The 27,048-nt window shown below is 24.6% G+C and overlaps 2 protein-coding genes across 5 annotated transcripts in view; one reads left to right on the top strand and one right to left on the bottom strand.

Moving 5' to 3' along the window:
- Positions 1 to 10,119, top strand: part of Lmx1a (LIM homeobox transcription factor 1 alpha) — a 13,632-nt gene extending 3,513 nt beyond the window's left edge. Inside the window, exons 3-5 of the mRNA XM_015327637.2 lie at positions 3,664 to 3,969; positions 4,608 to 4,706; positions 4,780 to 10,119. Coding sequence (XP_015183123.1) covers positions 3,664 to 3,969; positions 4,608 to 4,706; positions 4,780 to 5,033 — 659 coding nt within the window. The 3' untranslated portion in view covers positions 5,034 to 10,119. The remainder of the gene's footprint in view (positions 1 to 3,663; positions 3,970 to 4,607; positions 4,707 to 4,779) is intronic.
- Positions 7,302 to 27,048, bottom strand: LOC107069893 (proton-coupled amino acid transporter-like protein acs). Of its 4 annotated transcripts, none has more exons than XM_015327594.2 (10): positions 26,989 to 27,048; positions 20,916 to 21,002; positions 17,072 to 17,169; positions 16,831 to 16,950; positions 15,486 to 15,758; positions 13,247 to 13,331; positions 12,667 to 12,939; positions 11,210 to 11,388; positions 10,940 to 11,109; positions 7,302 to 10,540 (listed from the first exon to the last, which is right to left on the bottom strand). In XM_015327594.2, exons 3-10 carry the CDS (start codon positions 17,131 to 17,133, stop codon positions 10,275 to 10,277), a joined length of 1,428 nt encoding a protein of 475 aa, XP_015183080.1. In that variant the 5' UTR covers positions 17,134 to 17,169; positions 20,916 to 21,002; positions 26,989 to 27,048; the 3' UTR covers positions 7,302 to 10,274. The 4 variants fall into 4 exon arrangements, with proteins under 4 accessions (XP_015183080.1, XP_089035351.1, XP_015183079.1 ...); XM_089179225.1 differs by lacking the exon at positions 26,989 to 27,048 and adding an exon at positions 26,727 to 26,872; XM_015327593.2 differs by lacking the exon at positions 26,989 to 27,048 and adding an exon at positions 24,383 to 24,604.

The raw sequence follows: 27,048 nt of genomic DNA, 5'->3' as shown, positions 1-27,048 counted from the left end.
ACTATCGTCTGAAACTATGAACAATTTAAGTAATCTTTGTTTCACTTTTCTCACACCTCTCTCTCTCACCCCACTTGATCTCATTATTATATTTCTATTATCCAAATTTTCCTATATCCAATTTTATATATATATATTTTTATATTTAATTTCCTGTATCCAAATTTTGTTCCTTTCCCAAAAAAAAAACTCCCATCGTAGAATTTACCAAAAACCCTTTTTAAATTGTTTCCTTCTTAAAATTCGAAAATTAGTCACAATCACATATTTTTAATTATCCTATATAGAATATCAGAATTTAAGATTATTCGTTTTCGATGATACAGGGATTAATACAAATGGTATATGTATTTGTATATATATATATATATTTCTCAATCGTGAACGGTTAAATTTTGTTACACGATGCACACGGGTGAAGTTGATCAAATCTTATATAAATAAGGTAGGTATTATTACTTCACGGTTCATGACAATTATGTAATCGAGGTAGATCATTCAATCTCGATAAAAAAAAAAGAAATACAATGTGAACGTAGTATAAAGTTGTAATTACCTTGGATATAACGAAAGATCTATTCGTTTTAAATGAAACATTATTTTGTTTAATAATCACATACACATACATGATTTTTTAATTAATCCTTTCAAATGAATCAATGATCTTTAATACGATCATATGAAAAAAATGATGATTTTTCTTTTCTTTTTCCTTTTTTTTTCTTTCTTTTTCTTGCTAAAGGCGCTTAATATCAAATCTTTTTGTTTCTTGATTGTTTTCATTAATATACAATTAAAGTCATTATATAAATTGGAAGAAGAAAAAAGAAAAGAAAATGAATGAAATAAAAAAAAAAAAAAAATTTGAATCAATTACGTTCTATTAACCAGCGCCATATGCAAACGTATTGTATAGTACATACCTTGTTGCATTGTTCGCAGGTTGTTGTACTACAATCTAAAGACATCCAAAGTAAAAACCTTCAAGAATTTCAAAGAAACAAGGCTGTCTCTTTCCCAAGGTAATTACAAATTAAACAAGCGTTATTAGAAGACGATTGTCTAAATCAAAATTCGATTCACGACTTTTCAAATATAACACAAAAAATAAAATAAAATATAATAATAATAATAATAATAATAATAGTACATAACAACGGATACAGGTATACAAGATTTATTGTTAAGAACAAAATTACACGTACAATATTAAAATGTAGACGTTAAAATTCCTTTTCAAACATCACAATCATAATTTATATATTTTGTATTAATTATTTGTTTATCTTTTTCTTAAATAAAATACATAATCAAAAAAATTATACTCGATTGATGATTGTCTTGACCACAAAAACAATAGTACCATTTCTTCTATTGAATTTAATTGCGTAAGAAAGAGAAACAAAAAATTACAAGTAGTTAGGGTCGATGTTATGTCAGACGATAGAATAACGCAACAACAAAAAACATATGTGGATATCTTAAGAACTCATAATCACGTACACATACTCATTTCAAACGTATTCTCATGTGAAAGCAAACTCAACATCGTATAAGTAGAAACATTTCGTAAGATTGCGGTAATGGTAGTACTCAAATGTAACGACCAACCTCCCACCCCCTCTTATTACCTTTCTCTCCCCCTAAATCCCCCTTTTCTCGGTCCCGTTGTCCACCTTATCCTTATTTTAAAGTACACAACAATTGTTAGTAGTGTAAAATTTCTAAAGCTAAGAACAACAGTTCTGAGACTTCCTTCAAGTTTAATCCCCCCACTTTTGTCCAAGTTTCCGAAGACTTTTCCTTCCCAATAAGTGTGTCCTTCCTCCTACCACCCCCTCATTCCTCTTTTGCTATCTTTCTTTTTTTTCACCTTTTTCTCTATTTCTCTCTCTCTCTCTCTCTTCTCTCTCTCTCTCTCAGCTAGAAACGGTATCAACGTTTATTCCCTCATCGAGAGGTGGCGCCTTTGAACTCACAGATCAATACTCGCCCGACGAACGAATAACTTTTTTTTGGTCTTTTCTTCCGTTTTTTTTTGTTTTTTGTCGTCTTCTTCTACTTATTCTTATTTTTCTACTGATTTTTTTGGGGGGTTTTTGTTGCGTGTGTGAGAGTATGTATTTTGATAAATAAATATTACGTATATTAGAAAATTTGTAAATTTAATTACAAGATCGTTGTTTGAGTTCGTGTATTGATTATAGTAGATAGATCATGTAGTATTTCAAAAAGAATTATTTATATTTTGAAATATATTTTTATCATATTTTTGGGGGGGTTTTATTTTATTTATGAATTTTTTTTTAAATTTGTATGAAAATGTTTTTTTTTTATTTGCACACACAAAATTGTATATTTTATCGTATTATTATTGTTATTATTATTATTGTTGTTGAAATTAATCATAATGGTTTTGGGTTATGTAATTCTTTTTGAAATTAATTTTATAATTTATATTTATTTATAATATATTTATTTATAATAACATTCGTAGAGTTTATATTTTTTTCTTGGTGTTTTTTTTTTTTTAATCAAACTGTATATTTTATTATTATTTATTATTATATTTTATTATTTGCAAAAAGAAAACCAAAAATGTAACCATAAAAATACGTGTTCTAAGTTAACTAAATTAGGATTTTATTTAATTGTTAAATTATTATTTAAAAATGAAAAAGTATATGGGATAAAATTGATCCTTGATGAACATCATTTAAGAAATTAATAGAAATAATTAAATAAAAAAATTATAATTAACATTTAAACGACCGCATGTTATCCAATGCTATAGAAGTACAATGTTGTACAAAAGTTTCTTGCAATTTTCTTATCCTGTTAAAAAGAAACCATTTTGTAGGAGAGTTAACCTATATTTGTATTTCATTTTCAAAAAATAAAATTGCATCATTTTACAATTAGAATAATTTTAATTAGAAACAATAATATGCGATCATTTAAATGTTTTCTAATATAATAAATTTAATGATTGGATGGATGATAATATTTTATTTATTGAGATGACAATTTATTGAAGAAAAATTGACCACAAGATGGTAGAAGGGCAAGTGTTGTACAAAGATTTGTTGCTATTTTCCTATCGTGATAAAACAAAACCGTGTTGCAAAAGGGTTAACTTATTATTAGATGTAAATTGAGCAAAAGATGATAGAAGGGGAAGTGTTGTATAAAAATTTATTGCAATTTTCTTATCGTGTTATAAAGAAACCATTTTGTAGGAGAGTTAACCTATATTTGTATTTCATTTTCAAAAAAGAAAATTGCATCGTTTTACAATTACAATAATTTTAATAAGAAATAATAATATGCGGTTATTTAAATGTGTTTTAATATAATGAATTTAATTATTGGATGAATGATTATATTTTAATTATTAATATGACGATTTATTGGACGAAAATTGACCAAAAGATGGTAGAAGTACAATGTTGTACAAAAATTTGTTGCAATTTTCCTATCGTGATAAAACAAAACCGTGTTATAGGAGAGTTAACCTATAATTGTTTTTCATTTTCAAACAAGAAAGTTGCATCTTCTTACAATTAGAATAACTTTAATGTAAAATAATATACAATAATTTAAATATGTAATAATATAATGAGTAAAATAGTAGAATCAATGAAAAAAATTGTATTTGTTGAGATGACGATTTATTGGACGAAAATCGACCACGAGATGGTAGAAGGGGACCTAAACGGCCACGAACCATCCTCACATCGGCTCAAAGGCGACAGTTCAAAGCGTCCTTTGAAGTCTCGCCAAAGCCTTGCAGGAAGGTACGAGAGGCTCTGGCAAAGGACACGGGTCTCAGCGTTCGCGTCGTACAGGTCTGGTTTCAAAATCAAAGGGCGAAAATGAAGAAGCTACAGAGGAAAGCGAAAACAGAACCTGGATCTGACAAAGAGCCTAAGGAAGAACGAAGGACGGAAAGTCCTCATAGCGATCACAGTAAGTTCACACATTACATTCATTTTATAATTCTAAATTATAGTTATAACATAATTCTTATAAATAAATAATATTTTATGATGTTTTATCGTAAACAAACGGAAACATTAACCCTTATCGGTCGTAAGTCACATGGAAAGTGACTTATTAAGATATGTTACTAATAATTAAATAATTAATAATTTTATATATTTTTAGTACTCCTTTAAAATAATAAATAATTTCTAATTAATAATAAATTATTTTTATATAATACTAAACAATTTTGTTGCATATTTACTGAAACCTCTTATAACTTACAATTAGCTAGAATCATCAATATAAAAACCTAAATACCGATAAGAATTAACATGAATTACACTTGATATACAAAAATATTTTTAAAATTTAATTAATTTTTTTAATTAAAAATAGCGTATCTTATCTTATTGTTATTATTACAAATAAAATTGAATTAATTTAGTTACAGTGATCATTTAATCCCTTAAGTTGCACGCTCGAGTTAACTCGAGCGGCGTTGCATTACGTTGAGCCAAAATTGTTCCTTAAGGGGTTAATTTTATTAAAATTAATATTTTATTAGATAAAATTATAAAATATCGAATAATAATCAATTTTATTTTATAATCACGTTATAGGTCATTACTTGAACGCCATAAATATGCGTGACGGTGAATCATCGAATTTTCCTTCGGCAACACAACCGCTTAACCCTAATCATCCCTTCTCACCAGACGGTTAGTATTAAATGATTTCACCTTTTTTTTTTAATTAATTAATACAAATGATTAACAAGACAATATATTGCAGATAATTATCCAGCCAATTCTGGTGACAGTTTCTGCAGTACGGATGAATCGCTTGACGGTGTCGTTGGTTTTGAAATTGGCGAAAATGAAAGTGGCGGTGCTGATGGAAGTCATCAGGGTGGTTCTCATTCCCATCATGGTTCTTCCTCACACGAAGCACCCTCGTTGTCTCAGGGTTTACATGCGGCTATTCACAATCCTATCGATAAACTGTTTATGATGCAGAGTAGTTATTTCAGTGGTGATCACGCGTAATCATAAGTTTTATTTCCGTGTTGTATATTATTTCTTTCCTATTTCTATCTCTCTCTCTTTCTCTCTTTCTAACTCTCTCTCTCTCTCTGTCACTGTCACATTTTTTCCCCGTCTAACGAAAAGAAGCAAAAATATGTTGTTGGCTTGTTCTAACGAAAGAAACGAAAAATGACATTAACAAAATAATATTAATAAAAAAAGGAGGCTACAAAGTTTTATCATCGATGCTCGTATTATATACAGCGTATCCTTGTAACTGACTGTACAAATTAACAAAATGAATGATTTTACAAGACAATTTAATTCTAACGAAAAATCAAACATGCAAAAAATCATTACTCGTTCATACAATGTTACTTTGTTTTTGTGATAATTAAATTTGAAAATTTAACAAGCGTTCATTTGATTCATTTTTTGTGCTTTTTTAACTGACATTATCAATTATGATGATATATATTATATTAATTTTAATTTTTAATTTACAGAATTGTAAATTTAAACACACGTATTTGATAAATTTTAATTCAACATTTTTCAGTTTCATTTTCTTCAATCATTCTCTGTTTTGTTTGTACCATCAATTACACGACACCCTGTATATATATATATAAATATATATATAGATATATGCAAGATGTTTCAAAATAGGAGATCATAATTTGAAAAATGGTTTCATTATGCTAAAAAAAAAAAAAGGAAAAATCGTTTTTACAATCCTATGCTTCAATACAAAACGTGTTTCTAAATTATAATCGTTGTGTTGTGTATTATACATTATCAATGTAAATTATCGCAAAAATATATTAACAAATGACCACACTGTTATCATCATGACAGATTGTACTGAACTGATTAAAAATATTTCATATTTACAGAACAGACAGAAGAAAAAAGTGGCACATGAGATAACATTAAAATAATTGTAAATAATTCAATCAGTAATGTGCAATCATGAATAATTATATTTTATAAAATTATTGAAAAAAAAAAACATAAACAGTAAATAATTTGGAAACAAGATAATATCGTAAAATTTGTTATATTTTTTTTGTATTTATTTATTTAAACGTATCGAAATTCAATTTTTGAAATTATTTTCAAATATTTTGATACATTCTGCATATACAGAGAGATTCGTTTCAATTGGTGTGCGTTATAATTGGGTGAAAGGGTATATAAATAAATAAATAAATAAATAAATAAATAAATAAAGAAGAGTATGGAGAGAGCGTGTAATAACGTTGTGACGTGTATGAAGAGAATTATCAAAAGAAGAAACAAAATGAAACAAAAAAAGAAGAAGAAGAAGAAGAAGACAAAACAAAAGAAGAGATAATGAAGAATTCTGCTGTGCTAATGCAAAAGTGCAAGCATTTATTATTGTACGATGTATCCTTCGATTTTCCCATGTATAAAAAGGCGTATATTTAAACATTCAAACACCCTAAATGCAAAACTTATTGCAAAATTAATCCCAAACCCCCTTAAAACCTTTCAACATCCTATCATTCATTTTTGTTAACCCCTTAACATACAATGACGTCTCGGGAAAACGTAATTTATTTTATTTGTCATTGTAGATTTGGACATATCTAAAATGTCAACAACTGTTTTTGGTTGTTTCTGCTTTATGAAGTATGACACGTGTTACAAAATTATTAAATTATTATTTTATATTAATTAATTATATTAATTATTTTATATTATATTTATTCTGTCGATTCAAACAAACATTAGTTCAATTTTTCGTCACCAGGGGTAAGGCCCCATTTCTTAAAATGAAATATACAAATTGCCACCATGTTGGTAAGAGTTCAAAAGTAATTCAATTAATTAATTGTTCAAATTAGGAATAATTTATTATTTTATATTAATTCTGTATATTAATTATTTTATATTATATTTATTCTGTCGGTTCAAACAAACATTAGTTCAATTTTTCGTCACTAGGGGTAAGGCCCTATTTCTTAAAATGAAATATACAAATTGCCACCATGTTGGTAAGAGTTCAAAAGTAATTCAATTAATTAATTGTTCAAATTAGGAATAATTTTTTTATTTTATTTTATTTTAAAAATGGACAGAATTAATTTAATTAATTAATTATCAATCTTATTGAATTTTATAAAGCAATGTAAGTTTCAAAATAAAACATTACGCATTTTATTTGTATGTCAAAGGGTTAACAAACACATATATGTGTTTTCAAGAAGAAAAATTTGAAGAAAGTCTTGAAAACAAGGATAGAATACAATGAAACGAATGAAATAGAGAGAACAGGTAAGAATAGATCGTTTATTCAATTCGAAATTGTCGCAATCGTTAAAATAAAACATTTTGTTTTCTTTTTTTACAGATATGTATGTTTACTGCAGGCTGATATATGTTAATAATGACGATGTTATAATGATCAAAAGATTTGCTTTTGTATTTAAGCATTAAATCTTCATTTAAGACGTAAAGTCCCGGCGATTTTCGCGTAATAATATTTAATAATATTATATATTTTATTATTATTATTATATATATATATTTTTTTAATTCTATATTATATATATATATTTATTTATTTATTCGCGTAAGTACCAGCTTATTTAAATCAACGCCAGTTCTTACATATTACTACGATGAAAAATGAAAAATAAAAATAGATAAAAAAGCATAATAAAAAAAGAAACAAAAAGAAATTAACATTAATTATCGCACGATAATTTCTTTTTTTATTTTACAAATTAATAATAAGGTGGGATATTTAAATAAAAGCTATGAAAAATGGCACAACGATTCGCGACGAAAAGAAAGAAGAAAAAGAAAAAGAAAGAAGAAGACAAATTTATATTATTGTAATATTATTTTTCGAATAATACAACTGCCAGGTCTTCTCTTCAAAATCTTTTTTTATCCTCCATTTATTTTTCTCTCATTTTCTGAATTTTTTTTTTCTTTCTTTCTTTCTATTTTGTTATTTTAATACTTTAGTTTACTTTACTTTACTTTACCCTGCACGGTGCGGCTGTGTGTGTCAGCGATTACTATAAACTTGTTTATTAAAAATACAATCTACATATATATATATATATGTATGTATATGTATGTATATATATATATTTAGTCGTATATCTATGTACGTATGTATGTGTTTATGCGTATATTGTATAAAACAGGACTTCTCAAAAGGATGGATTTATTGTGACTCCCCATCCAAATTATGGGGGTCGTACAAATTTGAAACAAAATTTATTAAATAATTGAATAATGATTTATTAAAAATAAAAATTATGTAATATAATAATATTAAATATTATATTATATAATAATATAATTTTTTAATATTAATATTAATAATTTTATTTGAATATTATATGAGTATCTTTAATATTAATTAATATTAAATAAACGATTTTAGTAACGTAACTATGAAATTTATGATAATGAATGAGAATATATATATAAAAAAAATAAGATATTTTTTATAATAAAATTTAATCAAAAATTAGAGAAAAAAAATGTTGTTTTTGAGAAGACCTGAATTCTAAAATGTGATTTCTTATCAATTATGCATATTACTTTCATATTTCAACAGTCAGCCTAAAAAACTCTTCGTAAAAGCTTGAAAAAATCATCTCATTCTCATTCGATTCGAGTTAAATATTATTTTATATGGTATGGATGTGTTGAAAAAAAGCTTCGCAATAAGCGCGTTTCATAATATTTTTCCTAAGTACTCGCATCGCCACGACGAAGAATTTTCTCTCTCTCTCTCTCTCTCCCTTTCTTTCTATTTTTATTTTTATTTTTGAACTTATTTTATGATCTTTTAAATATCATTCTCGAAATTTTAATTTTTCCTTTTTTTTTCTCCCCTCATAACAATAAAATCTAATATCTTTTGAGCATCGACGTGCGTAAATAACTATCGCAATTTTTTTCCATTTTTTTTTTTTAACAACAATAACAATAACAACAAATAACAATTCTTTCTCTCTCCGTCTTTTCTTACTTTTCTCTCTATCTTTTTTTTAAATATGATTTCTTTTCTTTTTCTTCTTTTCAAATTCTTTGGTTAAAAATAATAAACTCCGAAAATAAAAGAATAATTAAAAAAAAAAATTTATATATAATATAATATAATATATATAATATTATATAATAATATATAAAATATATAATAGATATTATTATTATATATGTATATATATAATAAAAAATAATATTTATATATTATATATAATATATTATAATAAAATATATTATATATTTTATTTTAATATTATATACTAATATATAATATTTATATATTTTAATATATATTTTAACATATATAGTAAATAAATTAATATATAATATTAAAATAAAATATGTAATATATTTTATTATAATGTATTACATATATTATATATATTTTTATTATAATATATTATATATATATATATATATATATATATATATATATATATATATACACATATTTGTATAATTAAAAAAAAACACACACAAAAAAAAGATTTATCAATCAATCTTCTCGTGAACGAATGCGTCAATAGAAATCTTCGATCAACAATTTTGATCGAAGCAAATTATTATTATTATTATTATTATTATTATTATTATTAGATACCACAATTATTTTCTTTCTTATTTTTTTCTTATTCTTTTTTTATTAATAATAATATTGTTTGTTCTATTTAAAATCATCGGTATCGTCGTTAAAACGCGTTACAATTAATTCTATCCTAACTAAAATCGCATCTAAAAAAAAAAAAAAAAAAAGAGTATATTAATAATCATCGTTTCAGGAGATTTTTTTTTTTTTATAACAGTCTAAGTAAACTAATGGCGGTGATACAATGAAGCATTTCCTGAATGCTCCGAGATTCTAAATATCTCTTTCTCTCTTTCTCTTTCTCTTTCTCTCTGGTCATAATTATTTATAATAAGGTACGGCATTTTATATATATATATATATATATTTCTTTTTTTTTAAATTTTGTTTTGTTTTTCTTGTTTAAAATAACACCTACGAGGGCACGTCAATTTTTTGTCATCTAAATTATTAAAAAAAAAAAAAAAAAAAATAAGAAAAAAAGCTTTACACTGTGTGCCTGTTATGTTTTGTTCATCATTTTGTTTGGTTTCTTTTTTGTTTCTCTCTGTCTTTCCTTTGGTTTCGTTTTTTCTTTCAATTTTCTTTCAGTTTTTTTGTATTCGTTTTTTTTCCAACAAATTTCAAAATGACTAATTTTAATCGACCTGTGGTCCAGCATCAGGACTAAACGAAAGTATAATGTCAACTACACTGACATAAGTTCCAACAACTAGACCTATCAAACCGAACAATATCAAAGCGAGATCTTTTATTAAAAATATCTTGTATGGGCCTAATTCGTTTGGCCATAGAGCACATATTTCAATTATGGCTGGAAATGCTATTCCAAGGGCGGATAAACACAGTGCTCCGAATAAAGATATGAAAAGGCCCAATCTTGGTACTGTAATCGCCAACGTAACTGCAAAATAATAAACAATTGTTAGTCGATTAATTAAATTAAATTCATTTTTTGGTTTAAATATTTTTAACTTTCTTAATATAAATTAAAAATTAATTTTGTTCCTCAAATTTATTCTTCGTACTTGAACAAATCGATAATTACTTTTATATTTATATTATTATTATTATTTTTTAATATTCATAATTATTTTTTTTTATTATTTATATTTTTTAATATTCTTTTATCTTATGTACTTTGTTAAATACTGTATTTTGTATAATGTATCAATATTTTAATAGAAATTAAAAGAAAAGTGTACCACCGGTGGTACACGTGGCACGGAACGTGTTTAATTAATATATTAATTGAAAAAATCATATTTTAAATATAAATTAGATTAATATTAATAATACTTACACGTAGCTAATGTAACGAGAGTTCTGCAAACATATTCCCATAATATCTTACGATTTTGTATACGTTGATTAAGATAAGTGTTCCAGATAATATCAACAGGTACGTATCCTTGTAACGCGTACGTTATAAAAATTGCTATTGCAAACATGATCTTGATAGATTGTGCCATCCTATTGTTGGAAAAGAAAATATCATTCTTTTTTTATTTAATCTGTAAAGTGATATTTAATATTTTACATTATCTTGTAATTAATTTGAAATATAACTTACACTTGATCTTCCGGTAAATTAAACGTAACACTTCCACCAGCATCAGATCCATATTTTAAATAACCAAAGAAACCCATAAGAATGTAAAGAGTAACGATCACAGTCATACCAATGTTAAGAACACCACAATATCCACCAAAATATTGTGGCGTCTTCATATTATTTTCCAATGCTATTATCTGTAATAAATAAGATCGTTTGAGAACCACTGACATTTCTTCGAGTAATCATGGTTAGTTATTAAAGTAATAACACGCATTGATACGATACATTGTTGCTGTCTCCTTTAATGCTGCACTCTCGAACTCGCAAATATACAGGGTGTCATATTTAATATTTATATAAATGTTTAACAAATTTTTATTGGAATAAAATAATTGTCCAGTTATCATTGATCACGTATAATCACATTAATCATATTCTGTATTCTAATTAATTAATTATTATTGACAAATTTGATATATTAAAATATTACATCTCTGTTATAAGTGAATTCATACCGAGTGTTTCATTTAAATATTGGCAACATTGTATGACATGATTTTTAGTTTAAATAAAACAAAATTATTGAATTCAAGATTACTTTTCTTATTGGTTATTTTTAATGTGATTAATTCTTGTTAAATATTTTATCATATTTTGATTATTTGCAAAAATGTTGTTACTTAAATAAAGGAAAAATAAGACACCCGTTGTAAGCGAGCATTTAATAATTTATGAGCCTGTGTCATTGAATCGTCCATCAAGTGTTGACTATTTCTGATGTCTTCTATAACCGGTGGTTATCTCACGTTTCAATGATCGTAGATAACCGATAAAAGAATTTTTTATTCTATTCATTTGTCTACAATATCTCGTTAAACAAATGAATCAGTTTAAATATAAATATTTGTTTTTTTTTTTAATAACAAATAATAATTTATAAGTAACAGTACTTGTAACATATATATTACAATTATAAAAAAAAAGTATTAATTATTTGTCTGATTATTTGTAATAATAACGATCATAAATATTTCATTAAAAATAGAAAATATTTTTTTAAATGTTTCAAAAAAATATTAAACCATTTATATCGTCCAGTTAACATTTGTTTTGTTTCTTTTAAACAAACAAATATTTAAATTCTCGTGAAATAAAATATCAATGATTTGATTCAAAGATACTGAATAGATATTGCTATAATTATATTGGATTGTCCGGAAAGTTTGTGCCGATTTTCGGTAGATGGCATAAAGTTCCTTTGCTAAAAAAACCTGAGAAGTTCTGAAATGACAAAATTTTGAAGTTACCCATAAAGATGAAGAAAGGTTGTGGAACGGAATGATACTTATGTATAATTTAATAAATATATAACAAAACAAAGAACTTAAATGCGTTGCATTTTAATCTTCCATCGAAATCGGCAAGAACTTACAGGACAATCCAATAGTTGAAAATAAAAAATTGAAACTCACCACACCTACTGCTTCCAAAGCGAATAACGTCGTTCCAAAATATAAAGCAAAATTTCTCACAGTACCAAACATTTGTCTATCACTAATCGATGGTATATCTTCGAACATGTAAACTATTATCATTCCCAATCCGATGAAAGTGATAATATTAGCTAACGTAGAAAATGGTGCCAATAGTTTCAGATTTCTAATGTAGTTTATCAATATTAGCGGAAGCAACAAAATGAACATATGAATTTGTATATCCAATGGTTCCCAGTACTGGTCTGCCACCTGTATTCATCAAAAGTATTCATCGTTAATAAATTTATGATCATTAGTCGTCAATACAAATTTAACATTTGTTCAAAATTTATAAATTAGTGAATAAATATATATATACATGTATATATATGCATATACAAATAAATATATGTATATAAAAAAAAAAAGAAATAAAAATATTGTTTCGTATTTTTTTTTTTTTATTCATTCGTAAACTGCTCTGTATTCATTTGCATTTGTTTCGAAAAAAAAATAAATAAATTAGTGAGCACCTTAATTTAATCTTCTTCTAATAACATTCTATATATTGATTTACCTGCTTTATATTTTTGGCTACAAATACTATGTAAACACAGCAAATTCCCAATTGATATGCTATCATAAACCCATCTACTAGTCCTCTGAAAATAATATCACATTCTTCGTATTATCTTTTTACCTTTTTTGACATTTTTTTGTTGTTCTTTTTTTTAATAAACAAATTTAAAAGCAATTAAAAAAAAAGACTACTATTTATATTATATTATGATCATTCGAAATTATTACATTTTGCAATTAAAATTTTTATACTGCATTCTTTTATCGATGTATTTTCTTTTTTTTGTTTTTTTTTGTTTTTCCATCGTAACATCAACAACAATAACAACAATAATAACAAAAACAATAACAATAATAATAATAATAATAATGATACTGAATAGGCAGCATGCTGTTATTTGTGTATTAATTATGTAATCAGCATATTTTCTAATTTTTGCGATGATATTTATGATTATTTAAGCTTGATTGTTAATATTATTTTCTGTGCAGGCTCGTGAATGTTATAAACATTTGTATATTATAAAAATTGTGATTTATATTATGTAAAAATATCGCAATGTTTTTTAAGCAAATTTGATCAGCCAATATGTCTGACCATTACACCTTAAAAACGGCAATGACTACTGCGGTACTTTGTACACTTGACTACTGCGGTACTTTATACACTTGCTGGGATCTACTGGATTGACTAATAAAATGTCTAATAAGGGGAGAACTAAGTTGACAGGATACCGATATTTTTTTTTTAAATTCAACATAATGATAGGGGTCCATACACTGTTCAAGTGTTAAAAAAAAATCAAAGGGAGAAGTTACACGTGTATTTTTATTTGCCATTTTGTTTCAAATGGTCAAGTAAATTTTTTTACAATTTAATTCGAAATGACATTTTAGGAAAGATATAAATATATGAATGGGTTGAAAAATCTTGAGCTTTATCATTTTTCATACCATTTTGAACTAATAGTTCTTTTTTAAGGTTAAAATTTTTTAAACCACTCATGTATATATTTCATACAATAAACTATAAAAAATTTATCTTTTCATCTAACATGAAACCAAGTGTTGTATAAAAATGCATGTGAAATTTCTACCTCCATTTTTTTTTTAGAAAAGGTTAAGTATTTGGTTTTACTACTTGCATAGGATTTTGATGTATCCCTAAAACTTAGAGTCAAATTTTTTTTAAAAATCCGTCACACACATACATGTCAACTTGATTCTTTCCTTTTGTAAATTTTTAATACAAAATAGATAAATAATAAATAACTTTTTATTCAAATTTTGTATCCTTATTTGAAACAAATTTTTAAGTTTTTTATATTAAATTAGACAATGACAAAAATTATAAAAATTATGATAATTATTAGATTTATGATAATATCTTGTGATTTGTCATTAAAAATTTCTGTATCATTTTATTTTAAAATAAGATATATTTAGATTCCGATACGTTGTCTGATAAAACAAAACTTTACTACTTAATTTACTGTCAGACGAATGACCGTAACTACTTGATAGTACGCCATCATTCATTTTAACCTCAAAATTGTATATTATTTATTTTATTTATTTCTTTATTTGTTTCAACATTTCAATCGAGATATATGTATGTTATCAAAAATATTAATAAAAACAGAATCATATATAGGATTTCGAAGGTATCTCAAGTTGGGAAAAATAAAAATTTCAAATTAAACCGTCCACTTCTCGAAAGACCACTCAGCCATTTTAATATCGGAATGTAACATCAGTATATCGGCCCTATATCGTGGTACTCAAAAAACCTATACCCATACACATCACACACGTATCTGTATATGTGTGTATGCAATCTCACATTATTCGTAAACGAAACTCAACCACGAATTTTTTTTATTATTATTTCTCTTTTCTATTATTTATTCTACCCAGCCAGTAGTAGCCATTAAAAAAAGATTCATATTAGATATTTAAAATTTATGATGCAAAAATACAAATAACTAAACATCCTATCCGAATATTTGATTAATTTAATTTTAATTATTTTTCCAAATTTTTAACACTCCGTAAAAATGGAGAGTGCAAAAGCAGGTGCGATTGAAGTTGCATTGAAGAAGAAAAGAAAAAAAGAGAAAGAAGAAAAATTAATATGAAAGAAATGAGAAATAGTAATAGATATTTGTTAGAAAAAAATGAGTTGTATTTTTTTTTTTTTTGAAAGAAGAGGAAGCGGTTATTTTTTATGTACTTACGGTGCATACGGTGAGAACCATTTAACACATCGAGGACCTTGCTCGAGAGCACACTTCATACTCATTGGATAACTGAGTATAGGAACTCTTAACCGTTTACATAATTTGTATTGCGCCCTGACAAGTACGTGTAAGCAGTATGTACATAAAGCTCCTATAATGACGGTTGCTATTACACCGGTCACAAGGCCACTATTACAAAATGCGTTTGGCATCGCAAGAATACCGGTACCCAAACTGCCCTTTAACAAGTGTATCAATGTTTCGGCATTTCTAAAAAAAAAAATAAAATAGAACAAAGATTAATTATTAAACAAATATATATAATTATTTATAGTTAATATTATAATACATATCATTTTATTTTATATATAGTTTTATTATATTATTATATTATAATTTTATTTAGGTTGTTCGGAAAGTTCGTGTCAATTTTCGATAGATGGCATTAAAGTTCTTTTCTTAAAAAACCTGAAAAGTTCTGGTAGCACGAAATTTTGAAGTTATTTTATTATTATATTTATTATTATATTTATTATAAAATCATTATTATATATTTATTTAAAAAAACTTAAATGTGTTGCATTTCAATCTTTCGTCAAAATCGGCACGAACTTTCAGGACAACCCAATAATTTTATTTTATATAATTTTTTTGTATATATATATATTAATACATATAATTTTTTTTATATGTATTAGGTGGACCGGAAAGTAATGTCACTTTCTAACCTTAAATTTAAACGAATACATTTTTGTTCTAACAAGTTTTTATTTTTAATCAATAATGTAATCACCACTCCTCGTTATCAACAACCTTTTTCTATCTAGTATGCAAAATTTTTAATACCAAATTAATCAGAATTAATCAGTTTTTGATGAAAATATAATAAAATTGGACATAGGTTAAAACGACATTACTTTCTGATCTCCCTAATATATATAAATATTTTTTAAATAAATTATTCAATTAGATTTTTAATCTAACCTTTTCTTTTTTATCTTGAATAAATTGTAATTAATTTATATTAGAAAATTTTTGTGAGTAAAATTATAATAATAAAATATATAGTATATATATATATATATTTTTGTAAATAATTATGATAATAATAACAATATTGTTTTAATTTGAAATTAAATTATCAAATTTATTATTATTAAAATGAGAATAATAATAACAATATGTATTTTCATTTTTATGATAAAAATTATAATTATATATAATATAGAAATAAAAATAAAAATTTTCAAAACCAATAAGAGATTGAGATATGAAAGAAAAAAAATTGTAAAATATTATTTGTGTAATATTTTGAATGAATAATTTTTTTTTCTACACTTACGAGGTTGGATTAGGTACATTGCGATGTTTATGAGGGTCATAGGATTCCTCGGAATGTGTAGTCGGTGACATAGGAGCATCCGGTGTACTTAGACCACTACTTGCTAACTCGTTGTTAACTCTGAAATTAAAATAAATCAACGTTTCTAACATGAGTCATGGAAATTTATATATATATATATATATATTTTTATTTTTTTATTTTTAACAACGTGCTTTCTCTGAATAATAAAAAATTATACTTGTATGGACTTTGAGAGTCGATTAATTGCATATTTATTGTCTCCTCCTTTGCTTTCTCCATGGCAGTAGAAATTTGTTTACTCGAACCTTAGTGTCACTGTAAAAAAAAAAAAAATTATTAATAATAATAATAAGAAGAAGAAGAAGAAGAAAAATTTAACAAATCATGTTCGTCCTTGAATCTTCTAATGTAATTATTTGCAACGATTCATTGAGAATAAAAAGAAATAAAAAATAAAATGAACAACAAATGTGTTCCTTGAACTATACGATATTGTATTATGTTTAATTTTAGTATAGTTGTTCGAAGGATAGCCATAGACTCATCGGGATTATTTAATAACTCTTTAACAAAGGGTTAATCTAAAAAGACTATAGTACGTCATTTAATAGTTTTAAACGAAATGCGTAACGTGTTTTGAACGATTAATATAAATCGAATCGATTTTTGTATTACTGTTTGTGTCATTTTATTTTTATTTTTATCCAATACTAATTTAAAAGTTGTTTATCTTTTTTTAGTATATGTATATACATATATAGATATATTTTCTTTTTATAAAGAAGAATTTGAAGAAAAATATTATATTTTATGTTATCCTTAGTATCTTTAAATACCAAGAAGATATATATACGACCTATATTTATTAATACTTACTAACGTTAGGGTTTTAATCAATTGGCGGATGTAGAGCAATACGGGTTCGATGAAAACGTCAATTTAACTTTGCGAATCTGTTCGTAGACGTATCTACGTATACAGCTTTAACACATTTTTTTTAACTGATTGCTCTTAATTATTGCATTTAGGTCAAGCATGGTTTACTGAAGGTTGCAATGTACAACATTTTCCATGGGGATCATTTTTTGATATTAATAAGCTATCTATTAATTGTAATCTAATATATTCTTCTATTTCAAATATTTTCTTAAAAGAAAAAAACAAACGTTTTTGTTGTTGAGGCTTAAAACTTTTCAACCCACCTTTATACATAATTCGTACAATAATAAATAATCAGTATTATATTTTAATTTTGATGCAATCCTTATTACGATTACTGTAAAACTATTATACGCATATATATATATTGATTATATATTTTTAAGAAGATAGTTGTGTGTGCAATTAATTAAAAATAAAATACTAAAATAATATAAAATATATAAAATAATTATATAATAATTAATAATATAATATATATGTTGATTATTCATTTTTAAAAATTAATAAAATACTTGTAACTAATTAAAAATAAAATACTAAACCATTAATTAATAATGAAGTTTTTATAATAATATTATAAATAATAATCGCGTATAATTCTGTATGTGTGTTCAAGTAATTCATGACAATTCAAAAATAAGGAAATCATTACATCTAATCGAAACATAGATCAATTCAATTCATCATTTTATATATGCGTTCATCGGTCTCGTCTAATATCATGTATCGCATGCAAGTGTCATTTATGTTAAGTCGAGTATCGTGGGACGTTAAAACCACGATAACATCGCAATTCTCGTTTCTCGATATTAATGTACTAGAAACACGCTTCTATTTTTTTTTTACATTTTTTTTTTCATTCAACATCTCTTCAGTTTCTCAAACATATATATATATATATATATATATACATACAATGATCAAACATTTGAAACGCATGCACTAAAGCAAATATATATTATTTAATTTTTTAATGTATGAACAAATTTCAGAAAAAAAAAATTGAATTGAAATAAAAGAATAATTTATCGTATTTTATTATTTTTGGTAATTTATTATTGGTGGTTTAATTATTATTATTTATGGTTATAATAATAATGTTTGTTCTCTTTTGAAGAGTACTTTTCTTTTTTAAATGATTGACTAAACAAAAATTATATATTTTATTATAAATAATAATATATTTTTATGTGTTAGTATGTTACCATTTAAATAAATTTTAAATATTTTATTTCTATATAAATAACACTATGAAATATTACGTATTATATAAACACACTTTGTAATATTTGAAATATATTCTAACAAACAAACAAAAAATAAAAGTAACTTTAACATTTGTTATATTACAAATTTCCAAAATTACTTATAACCAAATTTTATATTATTATACATTATAATTTATAAAATTTATAAAATTATAATTTTATAAATATTTTATAATATATATTATAAAATATATGTACTATATTTTAAAATTTATAAAATTATATATATTATAATTTTTATAATAGTAATATATTATTTTGTTCAATTCTATATGGTATTTTTATTCACTCAATTGACCAAAAAAAATTATATATCTAATTATAAATAAAAATATATTTTTATCTATTAGTATGTTACCATTTATATAAATTCAAAATATTTTATATCTATATAAATAACATTATGAAATATCACGTATTATAGACAAATATTACACTTTGTAATATTTGAAATATACTAACAAACAAACAAACAAAAAGTAAAAATAACACATTTTAAATTAATTTAATTAATTAACATTTGTTATATTACAAATTTTCAAAATTACTTATAACCAAATCTAATATTACAATAAAATTTCTCTAATAATAATATATTATATTGATATTCAATTCTATTAGAACAAAAGGGGTTGATAATTGATAAAAATGTTAGAGACTTTTCAATAAAAATTTTGTTAATAATTGTAAAAATAAAAAATACAAGATACATACATTGTAACAATTCCGCTTGACAATCAGTGAACATTTCCGGACTACGATTTCGCTTTAACTACTTCTTAACTAGCTTAGATAGCAAGCAAGGACATGGAGTCAGCCAAGTTCAGTCAAACGGAATCGCACACACACACACACACATATAAAAGACTTTTAAGTTCTTATCAATAACATCGCGATACAGAGTGCAAGCATATATTAAACGTCAATTCTCCCCACTACGATATAGATCAAGAATCCACCCCATATGTTGGATTAATCGTGAACCATCGAGATCGATTCATGTATATATATATATATACCTATGTATGTATCTACATGCGTACTTCATTTTTTTACATAGGCTGATATCGATATCGATATCGTTTAAAGTTCTTCCTCGAATATTGCTCCTCGTATATTACCATTTTACCATTTCTTTTTTTTTTTTTTTTATTATTATTTTAACTTTCAACAAGAAATTTTACTACTTTTTTTACTTCTTTTTTTTTTGGCACACAAATTTTCACTACGATCAGTATTAGTTAAGATAATTTGGAATGTAAAAAATAATATCTTTTTTGATGATTATTAATCAATTAAATAAATATTATTATGGTGTTTAGAAATACGAAAGGTATTTTAACTTTGGTGGTACAAATGAACAGAAGATTTAACTGAAATAATTAAGCTGGAAATGTTAAATAAAAATTGTTCGTATAAATTATTATTTTTTTTTTTTTTTTTGAGAAAATAAGTTTGAAAATTAGTCGAGTAAGAATTGCATTTGATAAAGTTTTAGTTCACTGATTTTTTTTTGCATATTTCAATAATCATTTTTATAATTGTTAATAAATATATTTACAAATATTATCAATATGATGAACGAACAAGGTTTTTACTTTTCAAGATTGTAAGCTTAATTATTTTTTACTATACTAAATATTATTCTATAACTCTCAATTTATATTTTGTATTTAATTGCAAGTTCAATTTCTCTTTTTACCATACTAAATATTATTTTACAATTTTCAATCTATTTTTTGTATTTAGAATCATTCCTTGATTTATTATACCAATAATTATAAGACACCGTGTATAATATATTCTATTATTATTATTATTATTATTATTATTATTATTATAGAAACTTACCAAAATTAGATTGGGAATAATGTTTCCTTCGGCAACCGTTGACGCAAAAACGTGTTGGTTTTTCTTGGTTGTTGTAGATAATGCCTCCTATTTAATTATTAAATGAAAAATTAATTATTAAATATTATTTATCATATGAATTTTAATGAAGTAAACAAAAATAATGATTACAATAGTTATCTATATTATACAAGATTACGTAATAATGAGATAACCATAAGCAATAAGATGGAAAAAGCAATATGCAAAGTGTACTTGAACAAATGAATTGGACGATGAATTATGATGACGGACGATGATGAATCAAACAATCTTTTAAAACAATCAACGCATTTTCATCAATTGTGTATACCGAGAAATCTAATTTTGTCTTTTTTAATCTTTCTATCTTTTTAATACAACACGTCATATTATTCACAATTAATCGAATAAATCTTGTTGAACAATAACAATGATCATACATTACAATAACAATAGCAATCATCGATTAATTCGTTTTTTTTTTTTAATTTTTTCTGAAAGCTGTTTATCATTTTCATCTCACGATCTATTGATAGCTCACTAACATATTATTTAATAATAAATAATTAAAGAACAAAATAGAATTCATGTTTATATTTACGCAACAAGTGTTGAGAATTTGATTTTTGTAATCGTCATTTGAACAATAACAAAGATCGTTGTTTCCAAATTTTTTCTAAAAATTATTAATCATTTTTATCTCATATATCTATTCGTATACCTATTACCTAATAATAAATAATTAATAAAACAAAATAACATTCATATTTATATCTACAGAAAAAGTATTTAAAATTTGATATTTCTAGTTGTCATTTTGTCGTACAATAACAAAGATTATACTTTTCAAATTTTATCTAAAAATTATTAATTATTATCTCACAATCGTATACCTATTACCTTATAACAAATAATAAAATAATAATCATATCTGTATCTACAAAAAATTATTTAAAATTTGATATTCCTAATCGTCACTTAGTTATACAATTACAATAATCATATTTTACAAATTTTTTAGGAAAATTATTAATCATTTTTATCTCCAATCATCTACCTATTATCCAATAACAAATAATTAAAGACAAATAACAAAATAATTTTCATTAAAAATTTATTAAAAATTATTCATTAAAATATTAAAAATTTGATATATTTTGATATAATTTGATATATATTTTTGAAAATCGTTCGGGTATATATTTTTAATTGAAATATCACTTTATATTGCTAAATATATATTTTAGCAAAATAATACCCGTACGATGGTCTCTCGGTACTGTGAGATACGGACAGGCAGCTTTATTGTAATCGATCTCCTAATTTTGACTTCCTGAGAGTGACCATTAGGGGAACCAGTCAACTGCTCGTCCGCAACTGTGTAGGAACAATGTCACTGGAATATATTTACACCTCCACTAATTTTAGTCGGTTCAAGGCTTATGGCTACCTGCTGACATGTACTATTTTTAAATGACGCTAAGTTATTTGTACTAACACACATATGTTTTCTTTTTGGATATAGAATGTTCAATCTAACTTCACAATTTTCTACTGGCCAACTTAAATACCCTCCCCCTTCCCTCCTCCTACTCCTCATCTTTCTTCTCTTACTCCTCTTTTGAGTTTTTCTTTTTTGTTTTTAATAGTTTGTTTTTATTTCTATCCTTCTCTCTCTCTCTCTCTCTTTCTCTCTCTCTCTCTCTCTCTCTCTCTCTCTTTCTGTCTTTCTTTTATTTACTCCTTCAAGGCGCGTAACACTTGGCAAACTTTGCTTAAAACTGTCTTGGCTTATCGAAACGACGCATCATCGTGTCTGCGATCTCATTCTCGAAATTTTCGAAGAATTTAAGTTGTTGATCACTTATGCGAAAACATATTTATACCTTTCAATGAATTTGGAATTTATTTGAAATTATTTAAATAAATTAATTAAATGATATATACGAATCAATCGTTTTCCCAAATTAATTTTTGTAACAAAAATTCAAATGAAAATATAATATTGTAACTGTGTATTATTACCAAGATTTATTATTATAAAATTTATTAATATCTATTACTGTATGTATAATGATTTATTTTTAATTATTATTAAATAATCAATTGTCATATAAAAAGTAATTGTTTTTTTTATTATACAAAATTTTAATTTTATTTATAATGAACTATCAACTCACGATATTTTGATAATATTAAATTTCGTAAATAAAATTAAAAAAAAAAACATAAAAATGCATCGAATAAAATTTTTCTTATGCACTTAAACCGTTCGTGACAAAATCGTTTGTTTTATTAATATCAAAATAAACTCGTTCGTGTAAACTTTCACAGCTTTTTATTAAAAAAAAAAAAAGAAAACGAAACAAAAAGAAGAAGAAGAAGAAGAATTAATAATGATCGATGTTGATTAAGAATAAAGATCTGTTGATCTTTTTAATTATAACTAAGAGAGATTAATTTTACACAACACATACACCCCACACATAGATAGATCGATGACAAATAGATTATAATTAACTGATCTTGATATCTATCTAGAGATATAATATAATCTTAAATAAGAATGAATTCTAATGAACGTAACACTAAGATACATGTTTTCTTCGTAACATTTTAGTTCATGATTTTCTCGTGAAAGTACAATATGCATATATATGCATACATATATATATATATATATATATATATATATATATATATATTATAGTTTGGTCAAACGTTAATTAAATGACCCCTATTTTGCATTCAGTGGTATGAAGTAAGCAGTAGTATTAAGATCGATAGAATAGAGAACCGTTATGCAATTGTTCAACCGTTTATTCGATTCAATTGGTATTGCGTTTATATTGACGATTCGTTATTACATGTGTACAACTATGTACATAATATATCTATCTATCTATATATATATGATTTTATATTATTCTATATATTTCTTCCTCTTGTTTTTCTCCTTCTTCTTCTTCTTCTTCTTCTTCCTTTCCAAAGAGACGTGTTTCTCTTCCAAATGAAACTAATAATTCTGATTTATACACAGTTAAATAACACATTGATATAAATCTCTTACAATTACAACTTTACAAAAACAACAAATTAAGTGTTATCTTTTCACTTATCTATTTATCTTCCTATTATTTTATATAAATATAAATATAATTACAGTTTTATCTCAAAAAAAAAAAAAAAAATAACCAATTATTTTGTATTCATATTTTTTTTCCTCACGGAATATAATTTCATTATTTCCGGTTATTACTCATTCAACACACTCACTCAAATGTTGCTGTGTTTTTTGTTGCAATTAACTAAATTTTTGTTCTCAGCGTTTAGGGGCTGGGGGGCATTGCTGGTGGTGGTGGTGGGGACAAGGGGTGAGTTCTGTTTCTGTATCTTTTTTGTTTTGTTTTATTTTGTTCTTCTTCTTCTCTTGGAATTGAACTTACCAAATGGAACACATCCGCAGATTTATAATAAATTTGTTATAAACTTCGTCTAATATACGTTTTATTATAAACTCGTTCGTTCTTTAAGAGGCAACTTCCTAACGTTAATGCGTCGACGACAGAGGATGTCTAGCAACTGTCCCACAACTAAACCACGTACACTTTAATTTCCTACGAGGTACTCTCTCGGGCTTGTTGTATAGCGCATCACGTGATTTTAAACTAAACTCAACATCAGTTCAGTCAGTATAACTCATCTTCCAACGCCTTCCGTTAAATTTACAAGAGATGAATATCTTTTTTTTGCTCTTTAAACATTTAAATATTTAGCACCCATAGACGTTAAATTAGCAAACAAACGAATTGTATGAAAAAATATTTTCGATCATTCGAATCTTATGTGATATTTTGCTAAGATGGAGAATGATAAACGAAAATAGTAACGTAATGGCATATTAGAGTTAATTGACGGTTTAAATACGTAATCATTTTTGAATTATGCAAACGTTTATATACGTGATCAGAAATATCACGAAGATTGTTGTTTATTAAGTGTATATGTTCATTTTTTTATTATTATTATTATAAATTATATTTATAATCTAATTATTTTGTAATTAAATAACACTAATTTGAAATATGTGTAAATATTATTGATTATAACACTTTTACATAAATGATCAATGTTTAATTATATACTCAACCCTGAGGGTTAACTCTGAGTATCTATTTGTTTTTTAATTAAAAAACTAAAAGTTTTAGGAATAACCATGTGATAACAGTATTGAAAAAATGTTATATTATATAAAGTTTTCATTTAATTTATTATATAAAACCAAATCCACATTTATTGGACCAATATTCATCTATATATCAAATGACCATCTATATTTAAAATATTATATCTATTTAATATATTATATTATAATATTTATTATATACACAATATTATAATAGTTATAATATTAATATATAATATTAATTATTATAAAATGTATATATATATAATATTTAATATAATATAAAATTAATATTATATAATATATAATTATAATATAAATATATTATATTATTAATTTTTTGTAATAATTAAATATAATATATAATAATAAATAAAATATATTATTAATATATTATATTATATTAAATAGATATAATATTTTAAATATATTTTTAAATAATTTTATATTAAATATATTTTTCTTATATACTTTTCAATAAATTGAAATCAATCAACACATTCAAATAAAACAAGAAAAATAATATTCTTCTAAATATTTATGTATATATATATATATACCACCCTCGTAAAGTTAACGAATGAAATTACACGCACCCATAAACACAGACAGTACACAGACAGATCTAAAGATACACCATACATTATAATCCATGCATTATGATTCAACTCACGAAGTAGAGTTTTCAATGCCATAATGAAAGGGTTGAAATGGTGCGTATGGGTGGCGTATGAGTGTTCACGGATAACGAGTTTCAAAGGGAACTCACCTATCGATTTAGACATGAAAAAGAAAAGGGAAGAGAAAGAAAGGGTTGGCTCTAACGTTTTATCGGTTAGGTGAATTCCTAACAATTTAGGGATTGATTATTTCAATCTTATTATTACTAGCCATTTTTCAATCATATAAAAATTCAATATATATATATATGTATATGTATATATGGTATAATAAATGAAAAAGTTTCGTACGAGATAGACAGAAATAATCTTCAATGAAATTATATTGAGACCTTGAACGATATCGTATCAAAGAGAGGGAAGATACATCGAAGTGGTATTAGCATATAATGCGTGTATATGTAGATACATGTGCATATGTATAAGTGTATAGCGTGCTTTAGGTAGATATTCTCGTGATTCTAAAACAACGCTGGTGCCATCAAGTCTCTCTCTCTCTCTCACTCTCTCTCTCTCTCTCTCTCTCTTTCTTTCTTTCTTTTTCTTTCTTTTGCTATTATACAAAGAGCTAAAGGTGCATAAAGGATCGATCGTAACTCGATTATTATTATTATTATTATTATTATTATTATTATTATTATCATTTTAATCTATCAATCTATCGCAATATACCTGTCACAAATAATTATGACACTTTGATTATAACTAAAATATTGATTTCTTTTTTTTTTATTCAATTTTTTTCTTTAAAAAGTGTATCATAATTATTTAAATATTGTTAGATCAAATGATAAACTAAATTTGCAATTTTTTTTTTTTTTAATTCTTTTTTAACAAGCATATATATCTATATGTTAGTAAAGTGATTGAAATAAAATGAAACAATTGGTGATTTTATTTTTATGCTAAATATTAGCAACTTACGTTTAGAACAATCACGTAGCTCTGACGTAGGAATTATAAATAATAATAATAATATTTAGGAAAATAAGAAGAAGAAGAAGAAGAAGAAGAAGGTGGTGGTAGCACTTTTTCACAAAAGGGACGGAGAGGAGGGTGAACGAAGCGGCTTTTCCACGTGCTTTCCAGGTATTTTAAATAGCACGAGATTGAAATTTCTCGTTAAATAAGATGCACGTTTATGATATATACCAAATAAATTAAACAGATTATTTTTATAAATTACTCTTTTCTTGGATGGTATGTCTAACACTTGTTTCCTTCGTAATCGGTCCTCTCTATCCCT

This window comes from Polistes dominula, unplaced genomic scaffold (assembly GCF_049000335.1).
Source record: "Polistes dominula isolate Pdom_NZ unplaced genomic scaffold, Pdom_raw_medaka contig_37, whole genome shotgun sequence".
NCBI lineage: Eukaryota > Metazoa > Arthropoda > Insecta > Hymenoptera > Vespidae > Polistes > Polistes dominula.
The sequence above is the reverse complement of the archived record's forward strand: the minus strand, read 5'-3'. Positions and strand labels throughout refer to the sequence as shown.

What these genes read in the sequence shown, in the direction of transcription:
- LOC107069893 (XM_015327594.2), bottom strand. Translation starts at nt 17,133, where the DNA reads ATGGAGAAAGCAAAGGAGGAGACAATAAATATGCAATTAATCGACTCT. An exon ending in AATGTACCTAATCCAACCTC is followed by an intron (nt 15,759 to 16,830) that starts GTAAGTGTAGAA and finishes TTTTTTTTTTAG; the next exon opens with AAATGCCGAAACATTGATAC. An exon ending in TCTCGTTACATTAGCTACGT is followed by an intron (nt 10,541 to 10,939) that starts GTAAGTATTATT and finishes ATTATTTTGCAG; the next exon opens with TTACGTTGGCGATTACAGTA.